The 18,704-nt window shown below is 44.4% G+C and overlaps 1 protein-coding gene across 1 annotated transcript in view; it reads left to right on the plus strand.

The window, feature by feature from the left end:
- CLNK (cytokine dependent hematopoietic cell linker) overlaps positions 1–18,704 on the plus strand; it is a 42,068-nt gene that overhangs the window by 13,198 nt on the left and 10,166 nt on the right. The window contains exons 3-6 of the mRNA XM_075543599.1: positions 2,507–2,525; positions 8,235–8,313; positions 13,327–13,367; positions 15,139–15,272. Coding sequence (XP_075399714.1) covers positions 2,507–2,525; positions 8,235–8,313; positions 13,327–13,367; positions 15,139–15,272 — 273 coding nt within the window. The remainder of the gene's footprint in view (positions 1–2,506; positions 2,526–8,234; positions 8,314–13,326; positions 13,368–15,138; positions 15,273–18,704) is intronic.

Genomic DNA, 18,704 nt, shown 5'->3' on the forward strand with positions numbered 1-18,704 from the left:
ATGAACAGAGAAAGAAAATTCCAGGAATTGGGTCTACATGGGTAGGCACACAGCAGGTGTTCAAAAATGGAGTCCAAGATAAAGACATCTGATTGACTAAGCTGTCATTCTGATCCTGTTAACGTCCCTAAAAATCCCCATAATTGTGAGCATTGTCTGTTGTGAGTTCTGTGTGGCCATTGCAATGAATTCTTGAACCCAACAGAAAAGCAGAGTGTCATAAGAGGATCAGTTGTTGTTAGACTGGGAGAAAGAAGGAGGGAGGGTGGAAACATGTGTGATCTCTTTCTTATGGCTCTTCTCAATCTCCCAACTGAAACCCTGGGAGGATAGATGTAGCCCCATGCTGTTTTCTCATTACCTTTAATCCATAAGGCCGTTACATCAAGAAGGTTAGTCCACATAATTACTGAATAAAGGGGCCCAGTCTGCCCTGGATCCATTAAAGAATTCACCAGCCTCCTCTACTCGTGGACGTTGCTGGGTAGCTCAAGTGCCACCAGGAAAGAGAAAGTTTGGGGTGGTACTTCACTGTTGGGTAAGCCACATGTTGAAGGAGTCCCTAGGTAACACAAGCATCAAACCAAGTGCCATCAGGAAGTCAGAGTTCTCTGCACCTTATTTACAGTTCCCCACCCATTCAGTTCTATCCATCTGTCATGGAAAAAGTACAGCCAGAAAGCTCCTTAGAAGCAAGGAAGGTGAGATTTTGTGTCACGTACTTTGGACATGTTGTCGGGAGAGACCAGTCCTTGGAGAAGACCATCATTCTTGGTAACATGGAAGCAAAAGCCCCTCAAGGAGGTGGATTGACACACTGGCTGCACCAATGGTCTCAACCATACGAACAATTGTGAGGATGGCTGAGGACCAGGCGATGTTTCCTTCTGTTGTGTGTAGGGTCACTCACTAGGTGCTGGAATTAATGTGGTGTCAACTAGAACAACTGACATCACTCTGTTACTCGGCGGGTGTTACAAAGACTATGGATAAAAGAACAAACCAAACTCAAGGCCATCGAGTCAATTCCGACTCCAATCAACCACGAGAGTACAACTGCCTCCGTGTTTCCCACATTGTAACGCTTTACAGGAGCAGAGAGCCGCCTTTCTCCCACAGAGCAGGAGAGTGGATCTGGCCCCAAGAAGACAAGTTCATAAGCATGTAGATTTCCAGTGTGAAAGATGGTAAAGAAGCCTATCAGTATTAAGGAAGATGGGGGGTGGGGGAGGGGGAATAGCCAGGAAATGTTTGTGAAGATCAGTGACCAGGTTTGGAAAGAACAATGCGTAAATATTTTCATGCTCAATTTTTCAGACCAGATAAAGATAGAAAACTAACCTTAGTCCCATTGTTTAAACATGGCTCTACTAATATTCTATTATAGACTTTCAAGTCATTTCTTCAAATGCATGCTTTTATATATGCAGAGCTGTAACGTGCATAGAAAGAACCCTGTCAGAGCCCTGGTATTTGTCCTGAGCGCATCCTGTAGTGTTGAAGTATAGCGATCCTAGAATGTTATTCCATACTCTACATAAGTGCTTGCAGTACCTTTATTCCAATAGACGGATATGCCACCCAAATTTACGTAATGATTCCTACTTGGATGGACACGTCAGTTATTCCCGTTGTTCCGATATCGTGTGGTGTGTTAGGCGGAGTTGTCTGGAGAAACAAAATCCGTGGCGTTCATCTATGTGTGAGAAAAAACTTTATATCGAGAAGTGATCTTTTTATTAAGAAGGTATCCCAGCCCAGTCCAACTCAAGCCCATGGGTCCTCTTCAGCCTCTCAGAGCTGCAGATGATGAGGCAGAAGGAGGAAGCAGGGAGACCATAGGCCAGAGGGTACAGAGACTCATGGAGCCAAAGTTGGCGGGAATATGGCAGTTAGCCGACAGCTCCCAGGGTTGGTAGCCCACATAGAGCCACCCCCAAGGGCACACAGAATCCAAGTACGCAAAGTGGCAAACAGCAAGAATGAGAGAAGTTCCCAGGGTCTCTCTTATACAAAGTCCAGCCTCCCAAAGAGGCAACATCTACCTGTGACCTGATTGATAGGTTGGACTCCAGTCCTACCACCACACCATCGAACTGACGTAAAACCTAACCACCAGATATGGCATGTTTTTTGTCCATGAAACATGGTCCAGATTCCACGTTGCTTTCTTGGAAAAGCAGTCTCATCCATGGAACGACTGGAATATACTGGAGACAACTGCCAAGGTCCTTGACAGCTACAGTCAGATTGTGCTCGAGGGTCAAATCACTCACCATACCATAATGTGGCTCTGTTGCCTGGCACACCTCCCTAAAGAGTATCAAGTTTTGAATTTTGTTTAGTCTTCTGGAGGTTGCCAGTAGACTGAAAAAACAATGCCTCTATACCAGCAAAAATTGGCACAAATATTACTAAACAATTGTTTTAAAACATACACAGTATTATGTTAAATTCTCTGTTATCAGGGGCCACTCACTGATTTTCTTGTTTCAATTCCATACAGGTCCTGGGAGCAGAGAAAGGTAAATCTGTTGCCCTTATAGCAGCCGGAGAGCTGTCTCCAAATTTATGGTGCTTGTGACAATTTATGAGCTGTGTGTGTGTGTGTGTGTGCGCGCGCGCGTGCGCGCGCACGCATAATCTCAACGGGTCACTGAGATAGAATCTCCTGGTCTTCTCTGGTCCTAGCAGGATGATTTATATCTGACAGAATGACACAATGACCACAACAATGGCTCAGGCATAGCAGCAATTGTGAGGATGATGTAGGAAGTGTCTCCTGCTGTGCATAGGGTCATTGTGGGTCACAACCAACTCGGTGGCACCTAACAACAAGAACAACCTCCACATCTGGGCAGTGCTAAGTTAAAAATACAAATCACTCCACAGTTCAAGCTGCCTTATTCTAACGTGTAGACCTCCAGTGGATTGGGACTCTTGAGAGCCTCTGGGCATTAAAAAGAACAAAGGGAAGGCAGAAGGTTATTTATAGATAAAATGTCGTGTCTGCTTGAAATCCTCTGTGGTGTTGCTTGACTTTGTTGTAAATAGGGTCCCTATGATTCAGAACAACTCAATCAACACTTAAAACTTGTGGACATTAAGTAATGCAGGCCTGTATTGAAGAAAGAACTGCAAACTCCACAACATCACAATGACTTGAAGTAATGCCTGGGAAAGGGCACGGGGATGTACGGAATGAGCATTAGGGGCTCCGGGGACTCCAGGAATATCAGGGATTGCGTGCAAATCGGCAACAAATCTCCAATCCTGGCTTTTTGTTTTGGAGAGAACAGGAGTACCACAAGGGTTGGTATAAGAAAGAAACATATAGAAAGGAAACCATGTGTTTCTAGACCCTTTGCTTCCCATTTGAGTGGATACTAGGGAATTTGGGGAAGCTGTTTACATAAGTTTAAATTGACTCAGCTCACAAAACTCAACCTATATTTGGGAATACAGTGGCCCAAAGGCTTCAGGAACTAGGGGAAGATACCAGATATGAGGACAAGGCTGGGATGGATTTTTGAGAGGTCTGGCAAGAGCTTGAATATAGCAAAGGACTTCTTCCTGCATGTGGCCTGATTCAGAGGCTGTCTCTGATGATTTAGGAATATCAGCCAGATTCAGTAATCCCCCCACCCACCCACCCTACACATCAACTCTCTTTGGATATGGTATCTCTCACAAACAGATTAAGCTTTTTTAAAAAATATAAAAGTACAAATCTGTTACCAAACTCTCTGCCATCTAGTCATTTCTGACTCGTCACCCCGTAGGGTAGTCAAAAACTGCCCCTGTGGGTTTCCAAGACTGTAACTCTTTACAGGCGTAGAGTGTCTTGTCGTAAGGACAATGCAGGACCGAGAAATATTTCATTCTGTTACGTGTAGGGTCACTATGGGCTGGAACCAATTTCATAGCGCCTACAAACTACAACATAGACATACACAATAACATAGACAAACTACAACAGAGTCTTGGAAGAAGTAAGTCAGCATGCTCCTTAGAGGCAAGAATGGCAAGACTTCATCTCACATTCTTTGGACATGTTGTCAGGTGAGGACAATAGCTGGAGAAGGATATCATTCTTGTGGTCAGCAAAAGAGAGGAAGACCTTTGACCAAACGGATTGACACAGCGCTTCACCAATGGCCTCAAACATCAGAATGGTTGTGACAACGGCCACAGGGCTGAGCAGTGTTTCATGCTGTTGTACATGGGCCACTGTGAGTCAGAGCCGACGGACAGGGCCTAAATACAGCACAACAACCGCGTCATAGGCTCAATAGGATTCAGAAGTGGCTTGATTGCAGTTGGTTTCGTTTTTATTTACCTTTGAGATTAAGTAGTCCTGATGGCACTGTGGATGGGGTGTTAGGCTGCTAACCAGAAAGTTGGTGGTTCAAACCCAGCAGCTGCTCCACAGGAAACAGATGAGACCATCTGCTCCCACTGAGATGGATAGCCTTGAAAACCCCAGGGAACAATTCTATTTTGGTTTATAGCATCAAATAGATGCTCTGGGAGTGGACTGGATTGCATTTGTGAGGTTTTAGTACTGAAACCCAAAACAAACTCATTTCCATAGGGCCATTGCTGACTCATAGCAATCCCCTGAGGGCTCCTGAGACTGTAACTGTTTACCGGAGTCGAAAGCCTGGTTTTCTTCCAAGGAGCTGCTGGTGATTTTGAACTGCCAACCCTGAGGATTGAAGCTTTTGTAGACAAGTGTGATTAATAGCAGACAGGGTGACGCTGTTGTCAATTAAAAAGTAAAGCTCCTCTGTTTGTAGGTGCTCCTTGCAGATTAGAATCTACTACAGAATCCAAACCGGAAAAGCCCCTGTGGGCCCTGTGTCTTCTTCATTCTGATGCACGTTGCAGGGGTGTTTGTGTGTTGGTTCTTAAGGATGTTTGTGTAACTCTTTGCTAGTTCTCTGCTGCTTTGGGAACAGAAACGCACCAGTGGGTTGCTTTAACAGAAACTGATCCTCACACCGTGTGATCGCTCGTGACCCATGGGAACCCCATGTACAACAGAAAGCAGGGCTGCTGGACCCCTGCGCCACCCTCACCTCGCTTTTATGCTTGAGCCTGTGGTGGCAGCCACTGTGTCAGTCCGTCCATTCAGGGCCTTCCTCTCTCACCGCCCTTCTGCCTTACCAAGCTCGATGGTCTTCTCCGGGGCCTGCTCTCTCCTGACGACATGCGCAAAGTGTATGAGACAACGTCTTGCCATCCTTGGCTCTATTTCTTGCCTCTGGCTGCATTTCTTCCTTACTCCATGTCCAACTTTCATATGCAGGGAAGGCATTTGAAAACACCATGGCTCGGGTCAGGTGCACCTTAGTCCTCAAACTATCGTATGTACTCGAGTAGAAACCGACCTGAATATCAGCCAAGGCACCTAATTTTACCACAGAAACTGCATTAAAATGTGCTGAAAAAATGGTTTATGCAGGAGTATATAGCAAATTCCTTGCTTTTCAACCCTTTCAAAAAGTCTTGTACAGCAGCTTTACCGAGTGGTGTATCATTTAATCTCAACTGCTGCTTCCATGAGCATTGATTGAGGATCCAAGCAAGATGAAATCTTCGACAACTTCAATATTTTTTTTCCATTGATCACGTTGCCCTGGTAGCAAAGTGATTACGTGTTGAGCTGCTAACTACAAGATTAACAGTTCAAAACTAGTAGCTGGCCCTCAAAAGATGAGGGTCTCCACGCCTGTAAAAGGTTACTGTCTCAACAACTCACAGAGGCAGCTTTACCCTGTCCTACAGGGTCACCATGAGTCAGAATTAACTCAGTGGCGCTGAGTTTAGTTGTTGTTTACCTCGTGGTCCGGTTTTGGTTCTTTTTACATTGAGTGATAATCCATTTTGAAGGCTTCAATACTTGATCCTCATCAGTAAGTACTTAAGGCCCCTCTCGCTTTCAGTAAACAGGGCTGTGTCATCTGCATATCACAGTTTGTAAGTATGTGTGAAAGTTGGACATTGGATAAATCAGACTGATGAAGCATCAATGCATTTGAATTGCGGTGCCATAGATGCTTAAAGACAAACAAATCTGCCTTTGAAGATAAGATGTAGGGCCACAGTGCTCCTTAGAAGCAAGGTGGACATACGTACATACCTTGGACATATTGTTAGGAGAGACCAGTCCCTGGAGAAGGACGTCGTATTTGGTAAAGTGTAGGGACAGCAAAAAGGAGGGAAACCCTTGTGGTAGTTACATAATTTCATGTCAACTTGAAGAGATAGAAAAGTGTAGGGGTGATATTCAACCTGTTAGTCAGGTCACAGCCTGATGGTGCCTCCTTGTGGGTTTGGCCTTCTCATAAGGAAGACCCGTGAGCCTCCTGCCTTCTCTTTCTCTCTCCACCTTCTGATGGCGAACCCTGGTTGCTGCAAGAGGCGTGTGATGCTTCCACCGCCATTGGATACACATGACTGTGCACTCACCAGCTTGTGATAGTTGTGCATTCTGCATTGTTGCATGTGGTTGCATGGGTCTGAAGTGGGACTTATGGACTCGTATCAGATTTACAGACTTGAGTAGGACTGTGCTGGGATATTTTCTTGATATATAATTACTTTTTGATGTCAAGTTCTTTCTTACACGTGTGTGTGCATGGACTTGTTTCTCTAGTTACCCCAGCCTAACACAGCCCTCAAGAAGAGGACACAAGATTGACACGGTGGCTGCCACAATAGGCTCGAGCACAGGAACAATTGTGAGGATGGTGCAGGACCGGGCAGTGTTTCGTTTTGTCATGCATAGGGTAGACATGGGACAGGATTGGCCCAACAGCACCTTACAACAATTGGTCCAGTTGTGAGGATTTTTGTCTTCTTTACATTGAATTGTAATCCATACTGTAGGCTGTAATCCTTGAGGTTTATCAGAAAGTGCTTCAACCCCTCCTCCCTTTCAGCAAGCATTAATGTGCCATCTTCGTAAGGCAGGTTCTTAAATCCCTCCTCCAATCCTTCTTTTAGGAGGCTCTGAGTCCAAATTCACGATGCCACTCTGTGTGAAGATGTGAGAGAGCTTACTTTCTCTGTCACCTTGGGAGGGAGGTCTCCTTTCCAAACCTGTGGGCCCAGCATCCACAGCAGATATCTCTGCATCTTGCTGCTAATGCTCCCCTGAGTTTAGGAGTTTCTCGGTGCAGGGACCCTTGTTACACAGGACAACAGAAGCTATTGGATGATGGAGGCAGATGAATCTACAAGCCCAGGATCTCCATGATCACCAGCTACTAGGAGTTCCTATAGACACAAAGGGATTTCCCCTTGAACTCAGCCTACAGAAAAGTGAGAAATACTCTCTGCTCTTTTAAACCTCCTAATGTGGTATTTCTGTATGGATCCCCAGGCAGCAAAGATTACGTATGCTGTTGGGGGTTTTCTTAGTCATTTACGTGCATGCTTACTTTCTCTCCTCTCCCCCAAAGGTAAGATCAGTTTCTGCCTCTATTCCCACTGAGCTTGTGGAGACTTTCTGTTCTACAGTCGTCCACTGCCATCAGTCCATTCTGAACACAGAAACCCAATACAGTAAGGGGGCGAATGAACAAATACATGAACGTGTAACTCAATGAGAACGAAGCTAAGAAAGATTATTTACATGAACGAGTCTAGAATAATCTCTAAACTATGTCCCAGTGCAATATGCTCATTTTCTGGAAAATTCACTGATGGGTTCCAAAATGAATGTTATTCACAGCAGGGCGTAAAGCCTCAGGGAGAAGGCATTTCCAAGCTGGGAAAGTTGCAAAGCACACAGGCCACCCTTTCCACCACCACTGGAAAACCCTCCCCAGTAGGCAGAGATCTCTTGAGGGAGATGGCGCAGTCAAACCGGCGGACGTTGGAATCTGTGTAGGGTGGAAACCTACCTGTCAGGGGAAAATGAAAATATATTCCACCAAATAAGGAGTGGTAGGAAAGGGGTGACTACCCTTCCCCCACAAAAAAATTTGTGAAACCCACAAAAGCAGGGCAGTCCCATCCAGTGCTGGCTTTTACCTAAGCCACCCAGTCCATCCACACTGACAGCGACCCCAGAGGACTGGGTAGAGCTGCTCCTGTGGGTTCCCCGGGGCTGTCACTTTTGACGGGATTATAAAGCCTCGTCCCTCGGCGTTCTGAACAGCCTCTCACTGTCCTCCATCACGTGCCTTCTGACACCTTACCAAATTGGGTCCCTCTTTCTGCAGTTCCTCATCATGTGGAGCCTGAGGTGTCTCACTTGCCACAAAACCAGAATCTCCCAGGGATCCCTTTGGCTGCTGCCAGGTAAGAAACCAGGGACCCCTTGCTTGCTGACTCTCGATTTGGCAGTCAGGCCTAATGTTCTCTCAGATGACGACTCACCAAGGCTTCCTGAAAAGCAGAGGAATGTTTAACTTTGGATCAGGAAACCTGGAATTAGTCCAACGGAAACCTGAAACGCACAGTCCTTTCTGACGCTGGCACCGCTGGACTTTCTGCACTTTATCAGTGACGGGTTGAGTGTGAGAGAAATTTGATGGTTTATAACCAGTGGTGGCACCCAGCCAGTGTGAACCGATTTGGCAGAACTGATACCTAATTTTTGTTGTTAACTTCAGCAAGCAGGTTGTTCAAATAACACTCGTTATCAAGATTCTCTCTAAAATGGGCAGCCAGGCAGCCACCCAATGTGGAAATCACAAATTTACATTCCTTAGTCTTGTTGAATGTTCACCTCCACAACAGCAGTGTTCTGGTATGATGTTGAAATAATAGACTACCTTTGGGTATAGCAAAATTGTATAGGTTGAAATAACAGACTACCTTTGTTGCAGTGAGAAATTTTATTAGGAATCTCCCAGGAGAGAGCAAGAAATCACCACACCTGCGCCCATGGCTGGTTCGTTGGTGCCTCTATCTGCCTGCCTATGTGAAAACAGGATTTTAAATATTTGCAAGGACCAGAAAAGTTCCACTGGAGGGAACAAGGGTTTCTGGGAAATGTAGTCTCAAAATATTACAGAGATTCTACACATGCTTGGTCCAAATCTGCACCTTTGCTGCCAGGATTAGCTGTAAGGCCGTCTGGGAAGGAAAATGGACTGTCTTAACCAGTGATCACCACACTGAAGCTTTCGTATAAGACCTTACAGGATGGGGGGATTAGCAAATGGCATTACCTGATTATAGGCATGCCTGACCAGGTCACCATAACAACTAACATCTCAACTAGAGGCGAGAACATGAAGAGATAGGCAGGTGTGACTCATTGGCTTGATGACAGCTTCCTGAAAATCAAACCCTGACCGTCGACATCAAGTTAATTCCGACTTGCTCTGACTCCAATGGAACAGAGTAGAACTGCCCCCACAGGGTTCCCAAGGCTGTAAACCTGTACAGAATCAGACAGCCACATCTTTCCCCATGCAGTGGGTTAGAACTTTCTGGTCAGCCGCTGAGTGCTTTAACCACTGCATGATCAGCCCTGTGTGACCCTAGCGCTCTGGCCAGTCACACTGGTCCTTGAGTGCACCATTGCCTTGTGAACCTCTGCATTCTAGCCTCAGCAGATGCTTCTGCTACCTCAGTATGCACCCTGTCATTGAGTGCAGGACATTTACACATGCCAATCCTCTCCCTCTAACACATCTTCCCACTGGTCTGATGGTTAGCAGTTTAAATCCACCCAGGAGTGCCTCCGAACAAAGGCCAGGCTAAGAGAACCCAGCGGAGCAAAAGTCTTCTCATTAACATCGGCATTCTCTGTGAGTTGAAAGCACCTGGTTGTCAATGAGTTTGGTTAGGGCTTTGTTTGCACTTCTGAGATTTGCACATGTCCTGCCCTCCACCCTGGAACACACCCCTGCCTGGAACACACCCTCCCCGACCACCTCCAGAAATCTACTCAGCACTTCTCAACCATTCCCCAAAACCCAAGCCTTTGTGTCTGGGATCAGTGGTGTCCTGCCTCCACAGGATCTTCTACTTTGCCCACCTCCACTAGGATACTTATCAGGCACTCATGGTGTGTCCAGCCGGGTTCTCTAAAGAAGCAAAACCATCTCCAAACCAATTGCCTTCGAGTCAATGCTAAGTCATAGCTACCCCCTGTGGGTTTCTGAGACTGTAAATGTTTATGGGAGTAGAAAGCTCAGTCTTTCTCTCTCAGAGCTGCTGGTGGTTTCCAACCACCAACCATTAGGATCATAGCCCAACTCATAACCACTACCCACCAGGGTTCCTAAGCAAAATCAGGCATGTGAAGGGGGAGATAAGGGAGGGAGCATCTTCTCCTCATATATAAAGTGTCTTTAAGGCATACGCCATGTCTTATTTCCTAAATAATCCCAAAGACCTACCACATATCTAGTAAGTGTTCAAGATGTATGTGTGAGTCTGGGTAGAAACAAATCCACAGAAACTCATATGTATAAGAGAGAGTTTTATATAAAGGGTAAGTAAGTGTCCATTCAGAGAGCATCCCAACCCAGTTCAGTCCGAGCCCGTAAGTCTGACATTAGTCCATGTGTCTGACACCGATCTACAAAGTCCTCCTCAATCTCACAAAACACATGCAATGATGCCGACTGCAGGAGGAAAGCCAAATCAGTGAGCATACAAGCATTTCAGCGCTGGCAGGGGGGTCCCCACGTGGCTTCTCCAGCACCCAGGGCTGCATCAGGTAGGGTCATGCAGCTTCTCCTCAGGGATGTCTCGCAGGAAGTGAGTCTTAGCAGCTGAGGCAGAGAACTAGCAAAGGCTGGTCCGACCATCAGAGAGTATAAGATTGAAAGGTGAGGCTCCTGAGCCATTGATGTCTCCGTCCTTCAATGAATCCCACATGTGTCTATCGGCCAGGTTGGCACAATAAACCTCACAATGTATTTGTTCATGAAAGAATCACACTTTGGCTTTAGTCCCCTTTCGCTCATGACCTTAGGAACGAAGTACTTGGGAGCACTGAGAGGAGTTCCTGGAGAGTCCCAAGGTTGGCAGTACAAAACCACCCAGGGTGCCTCTGAAGGAAGGCCTGGCACTCTGTGCTTCAGAGGGGTCACAGCCAGAAGAATGCTACCGTATATAATTCAATAATGAGTGAGTCAGTGACTTGGTTTCTGGATTGCGGGGACCTAGAATCGGCTCTGAGGATGTTGCTAGTCTCCCGACAGGTTGTAGAAACCCAGAGAGAGTAGCGCAGTGAGATGTTGCGCCTCCTGCTTCCTTTTCCCCAGCACATTTGGCAAGGGCTGCACAATGGTTCCCAGTAAAGGAATCCTGTTTTCCACGGGGTCAAAGGCTTGGTGTCTGTGGAAATCTGACCAGGGAGAACCGCTTAGGGTGCTGGTGGCTAACTCAGCTAGCATTGTCTATAAAGCAAGCTGAAGTGCCCCCAGCCTTCTGGACAGACCACTTCCAGGATTAAAATCAGGTTTATACGCTATGGATTTCTTCAGTGCAAGAAACGGGTTCTATTTCATTAACCTGGAGACCTTAGTGGAGAGCATAATCCATGGTCAAGACATTCCCTGTCATGAGATTGAACTGCAGTAGCAGCCGGGGCACAGATAAAGACAATGCACACCATGATATAGACTGAACCCCCAAATCAGAGTTCAGTGTCAATCTTGGCCAAGCCACTGAGGGACAATCTTGGTGAGATTCGTGTCTGTGTTTATTTAGAAATAGAAGAAGACTTAAAAATTCTGTGGAAAAATTCCATGATCTATTGTTAAAAAACTTTTAATGGTAAGTAAGGAATGGTTTATATCTCCTGTCATCAATTTTCGCTCAGCAGGAGCCCTGAGGTTAGTGGTTGGATTGTTGCTTGGAAAGTTCAGCAATGTGGCACCACCCACTAGTCGTCTGGAGAACGATGTGTATTTAAATTCCATTAAAGTGTTGTCGTTATGGAAACCCACAGGGAAGGTAGTTCTACCCAGTCCTGTAGGGTCTCTGAGTCAGAATCAACTTCGCAGCAGTGGGTTTAGTTTAAACTCGCTAACAAACCTCCCAATGGATTAGCCCAAACCACCCCCACCCTCCCCCCGTTTGATTTCTCTTCCCCCTCTGTGGGTTACTATCTTCCCCTCCATCCAAGTGAACCTCCTAACCCAGTCTTCCCAAAGGGGGTGATACCACCCTCCCTGGAGGATGTTGGAATGGCTGCAAAATCACAAACCCATACTTCATTCTGGAAGGACTGGATTACAAAAATTTTATTGCAGAAGTTAAGAGTGCTAAGTAATTTTTTCTTTCTTTCCTGAAAAGTGGGAAACAGGCCACATAAATTTGGGAACCTATATTCTAGTCAATTGTTTCACCTTCCCCCACCCCTTTGCCTCCTCCCCCACCTCCCCCCGCCTTGGACACTTCAAATCTGTTCCCTTTTATATGGAAACCTTTGTCTCATTTTTTGTTTGGGCTTCTTTTTGCTTTGTTTTTTGCTTTAACAGTGGTCTTGTTTTTGCTTTAAACAGTGGTCTTGTGTGATTCTGGTCCTTTTGTGATGGACTAAAGGCACTCAGCACGATGCTCGCCTGGTCGATCATGCCAGGAGATGTTTTGTGGTACTGTGCGCAAAACAACAATCCATTACCTCTCACTTCCATTTTCCACCTGTTTTTTGAAGCTCCTTGTATTTTTCCTCGCAACATATCGTTCACGGAGCTCTGGTGGCATAGTGGTCACTCATTGGGCTGCTAACCACAAGGCCCACTGGCTGAGACCCCCCTTTTAATGAGCTCCACAGTTCTTACCTAGCTCACATTTCAAAACAGTATGAAATGATTCCTGGACTTTCTCCCTTGCTGTGGCTTAATCAACTTCAATTCAATACATATTTCCGATGCAGACTATGAACTGCAACCAGTCAAAACAATGCTCTTTAATGACTATCCTTGTAAACTCACTGCCGCCAAGTCAATGCTGATTCACAGCGACCACGGGGGTCTCAGATATTGTAACTGTTTACGGGAGTCAAAAGCCCACTCTTTCTCCAGCAGAGCTGCTGGTGGTTTGGAACTGCCGACCACGCGCATCGCAGCCCAACCTGAGTTGCGAGGCCAGTCTAAATGAATAGCATCCAGGAGGAGACACTCGCGTGTGCGTATGAAAATGATTTGTTTGTAGATTTGGTCCCTGTCTAACGTGGACAATCTCAGGGAAATAATGCGTGTCATACTGCCTTGAAGAGTAAATGATGCTTCCAACATAATCCGAAAAACTTAAAGTGCTTTCTTCTTGGCATTATCATCGGCCCTGACGGTGAAAGGAGTTTTAGAAACACTAACATTCTTCCCGTTCTCACGTGTCTTTTAGCTCTTCATTCATGACGGGCAGCCACAGTGTGCAAAGCAGAGGTAAGAACACGTTACATAAAGATTAAAAAGCAAGCAGGTCACCCACCACCACATTGCCATACAGCTACTGAACTTTCGTGACCCTCAAAGTTACTGAGCTGATGTTTATGAAGGTAATTAGTTAAGTTTCATTGGTAATTAGCGTTCCATGGTGTAAATATAATACAATGTTCATTCATAATGAATATAGTCATTTAGAGAGTTTCCACATTTTGACCTCTCGGGTAATGCTGTCCATCTCAACAAATAAAATCAATAATAATATCACATTAGACACCCATATATGTGGCTCTCTCTCTCTCTCTTTTTAAAGCTTTTAAATGTTTATTATATAATATCTTAAATTTGGAATTATGAAATTGAATTAATATTCAAAATCCATCCTATTTTATATTCATATAATTAATAAATATGTATTATGCACACCACTTTAGCAAAAATACAAGGATAACACAAGTAATTTAAAAAACCTATTAATGTAGATTATCTTCATTTTTTTCTCTGCTTACTTATTTCCTTCACAGCAGCTTTCTAAGTATTTGTAAATATATGTTTCTATACAAATAGGCATCACAGTGATGCCTAATTGATGACACTATAGATCATTTTCTTACTATCAGACTAAACAATTTGGGTTCGTTCATTTTTGTTAGCATCGTGTAGCTCAGCTTTATTAGTTTATATCTTGTGGGGGGTTATTTTTGTTTATCATTTTATTGGGGGCTCATAAAACTCTTATTACAATCTATACATACACCCATTGTGTCAAGCACATTTTTACATTCGTTGCCATCATCATTCTCAAAACATTTGCTCTACACTTAAGCCCTTGGTATCAGCTCCTCGTTTTCCCCCCTCCATTCTCACTCCCCCTCACATGAACCCTTGATAATTTACAAATTATTTTGCCATGTCTTACACTGTCCAACGTCTCCCTTCACCCACTTTTCTGTTGTCCATCCCCCAGAGAGGAAGTTATATGTAGATCCTTATAATCGGTTCCCCCTTTCTACCCCACCTTCCTTCCACCCTCTGGTATTGCCATTCTCACCACTGGTCCTGAAGGGATCATTTGTCCTGGATTCCCTATGTTTCCAGTTCCTATATGTACCAGTGTACATCCTCTGGTCTAGCCATATTTGTAATGTAGAATTTGGATCATGATAGTGGGGGGGGGGAAGCATTTAATAATTAGAGGAAAGTTATATGTTGCGACACAGCATGCTGACAGGCTCGTCTCCTCCGTGTGACCCTTCTGTAAGGGGGTGTCCAGTTATCTACAGATGGGCTTTGGGCCTCCACTCTTCACTCTCCCTCAGTCACAATGATATTTCTTTCCACCTTTCCTCTCCCACTATAATTTCCTAACCTCCCCACTCCGTGTTTCTGCCTCTGTCCCTGGCTTCCTTGTAGCCATCAAAGTCTTACAATCAATGGTAAACTACTTTTCTCCTTTTTTTGATTGTCTCTCATTAGTTATCATTGTAAGATTCACTAAAGTTGTGAAGTATGATGTTTCCCAGTTTAGTTCACAATGAACATTTTTTGAAGGTTACTCTGGATGTTCTATAGGAAAGGGTAAGGAATGCAGGAGATGAGGCAAAACCAATCAGAGGTGATCCCAATCATTGGAGTCCGAGGTGATGGTGATGAAACCAGGATGGTCACCATGGGGATTGGAGGGTGTGCGTGAGCTCCAGCTCCACGTTAGAGGAAGACGAGGTGAGACATTAATGACATCATATTTAAATGTGAATTAATTTTTCCCTAGTTCATAATGGAAGCCTGCAATCCCATTCTCCTCAGCGATGTCCATCTCCAACCAGCCACAATGCTCGCGAGAATCAGCTACCTTGCAAAAACATGAACTGGAAAAAGCCTTATCCCCCACCATCGGATACAAAGGTAAAACAGATATTTCTCTGTCGAGTCTTTCTAGATAACTACGCACCACAATAGACTTTATTGAACAATGCCTAAAATGAAATGATAATGATTGATACCATTTTTTCTAGATCCATTAAATTTGGGCTTTGCCCAATGCAATTTGCTCTTCTATCAAGTTCTTTAACTTGCCTGTTACCAGGCTCTCAAAATATTTTCCCATTGATCAAAACCGGAGAGCAGAGAGATTTAAATGTGTTTTCTATTTATTTGCTGCTCAATTATCTTTTGTGGATTCACTGGTATTTATACCTTCACCATTCTTTTTTCAACACTGATGGACATATTGCATATGCCTTTCGATTGAACAACTCAACGCTTATTATGTGGCAGAAAATGAACTAGTCGCTTTCTAAAACACTGTGTCAATCCGTCTTATGAAGGATCTTCCATTTAATAATGACCTGCTTCACCCAGCAGGGTGTCCTTTTTCCAGGGACTGGTCATTCCTGATAACATGTCCGAAGTATGTGAGAAAGTCATGCCATCTCTTCACTCCTAAGGAGCATTCTGGATGTCCTTCCTCCAAGATATGTGTTTGTTCTTTTGGCAGTCCATGGTACTGTCAATATTGTGTACTCACACCACAATCCATATGCATCTAGTCTTCTCTCATCTTCCTTCTTCCTTGTCCAACTTTCACACGCATCGGAGGCATCTGAAAACACAGTGACTTGGGTTAAGCTTACCTTCTCCCACAAACTGACATCCTGGCTCTTCAATGCTTTAAAGAAAGCTGTGCAGCAGATTTACTCAATAGAATACATCCTTGGATTTATTGACTACTGCATATATGAGATCCATCATGAACAAGCACACACTTGGGAATTGTAGCTCTAGAAACTATCTCAATGACTGTGGGTGATCAAAAGAACCCCATTTAAAAATCAGTGTAAATAAGGCATAATAAATATGGATAGAAAGTTAGGCTAACCCCCTGCTTGCTTCCCGTCTCTCCTCCACAAGACATCAAAGGAGAGCGAAGACAGCAGGCAGAGAGGATGCTGACTCCCATCAGCAAACAAGGAACCCAAATTAACTGCCATTTCTCTTAGAAACCCCCTGCCCCGCCCCCCGCCCCCATGGGTTTCTGAGACTGTTTAAGAGAGTAGAAAGCCCAGTCTTTCTCGTGTGGAGCTGCTGGTGGTTTCAAACTGCCTGCCATGCAGATTTCACCCAATGCATAACCACTCCGTCACCAGGTTCCTAGGAGACAATCATTTCCTTTGAAGCCAAGATTCCTGCCCTGGAAACATTCTTGACTCAGTAAAACATGAATGCCCAGACATGGAGATCTCCAAGGAATTCAGGCACCTCAGATGTTGAAAAGAGACCAGTACTTTCTACAGCCAACCTGTTGAGAACCTTATTTTTTTTAAACAGCCACGTCTACATTTCTTTGTTCTGTACCTCAAGGAAGACAGAATAAAGTTCTCTTTGTAAAGCCAAAAAGAAAGAAAAGAAAGTTAGGCTAGCAGTTGCATTCTACATGCGTGAGCTACGTGTAACTGTCGCTAACATTGTATCTGTCAACTGGTGGAATGAGATTTCTAGTCCCTTCCAGCAACGGACCATCTCAGGAAAGGCAGGCAGGAATTGCAACCTCATGTTGGAGAATGGCTAGACTTTGGCTTGCCTACATTGGGCATGTGACCAGGAAAAAAAATAGTCTCTAGAAAAGGACATCATAATTGGTAAAGTGCAGGGTCAGTGGGAATGAGAGAAATACTCAATAAGATTATTGTTGTTTTTTTGTTGTTCTTCGTTGCCATGGAGTTGGTTCCACCAGCCCCCGATGTACAACAGAGGGAAACACTTCGCTGTCATGTGCCATTGTCACATTTGTTGTTTGAGTCCATTGTTGCAGCAACTGTATCAGGCCATCTCAAGGGTCTTTGAGGTAGTTAGTTTATGGTGCCAACCTGGCCAATAAGCACCCATGTGGGGTTAATTGAAGAGCAGAGGGATAAATGGCTCAGTGAGCCTCGACTTTCTAGTTCTTGGATCTCTTGCTTTGTGATGGTGGGTGCAGCTGCCTTAGCCAGTTCCCTGTTTCAACTGGCAAGGCTCACTTCCTGCAAGACATCTCCGAGGAGAAGCTGCATGAACCTACCCTGATGCAGCCCTGGGTGCTGGAGCAGCCGTGTGGAGACCCCTGCCAGCACTGAGATACTTACACATTCACTGATTCGGCTTTCCTCCTGCAGTCAGAATCATTGCGTGTGTTTTGTGATTGAGAACTTTGTCGATTGGTGTTGCACATATGGGTTAATGTTGGACTTGTGGGCTTGGGCAGCACTGGGTTGGGATGTTTTCTTGATGTGCACTTAACCTTTATATAAAACTCTCTCTTATACATGAGTTTCTGTGGATTTGTGTCTCTAAAGTCCAGACTAACACAGTCTTCCTCTTTTTACTTTTCTCTTCCTCTTTATCTCTCATGATGCTGTTTTTTTCCAGGAACTGATCTCTCCTGACCACTTCTTTCGAGGCAGATCTGTTTGTTCTTATGGCAAGCATGGCACTTTCAGTATTATTCACCAGCACCATGATTCAAATTCCTTGGTCTTCCTTATTCAGTGTGCAACTTTCACATGCATGTGAAGTTATTGAAAATAACTGGGTCTGATGAACCTCAATCCTCAAAGTAACATCCTTGCTCATGGACACTATATAATCAACACTTTATAATAAAATAGATTGACAGAAAAGTCAAAACAATAAACTCAAATACTCTTAACAATCATGAAGATGGTGTAACACTGAGTAACATTGTTTTCTGATATATTTATGGTCACTATGAATTAGAACCTACTTAACTTAATAATAACTGCTATTATTGATTCCAATTTTCTCTTGCACCTGCGGGATTTTCCAGATTCAGGGATGGGATCGGCTTTACTGCAAATATATTATAAATCCACAACCAGTTCTCAGAGCAGGGTTGAGATCAAACAATACATTGCATTGGGTAAATCTGATGCACAAGACCTTCTTAAAGTGTTGAAAAGCAAGGATGTTATTGTGAGGACTAAGGTATACCTAACCCAAGTCATGATATTTTCAATTGCCTCATCTACATGTGTATGTTTAACATTGAATAAGGAAGACGATAAGAAAAAATTTTGCATTTGAATTATGGTGCCAGAGAATATAGAAACTGCCATGAACTGCCAAAAGAACAAATTCTGGATGGGGGCTTGGGGGATGGGGGTAAAAAACAAACAAACAAATTCTGGGAATTTTTGTATCTTGGAATACGTACAGCCTGAATGCACCTTAGAGGCAAAGATGTCAAGATTTTGTCTCGTGTACTGCAGAAATGTTGTCAGGAGACCAGGCCCTGGTAAAGGACATCATATTTGGTAACAAGCGTAGCAAGAGGAATACTCT

The sequence above is a fragment of the Tenrec ecaudatus genome, chromosome 3 (assembly GCF_050624435.1).
Source record: "Tenrec ecaudatus isolate mTenEca1 chromosome 3, mTenEca1.hap1, whole genome shotgun sequence".
Taxonomy (NCBI): Eukaryota; Metazoa; Chordata; class Mammalia; order Afrosoricida; family Tenrecidae; genus Tenrec; species Tenrec ecaudatus.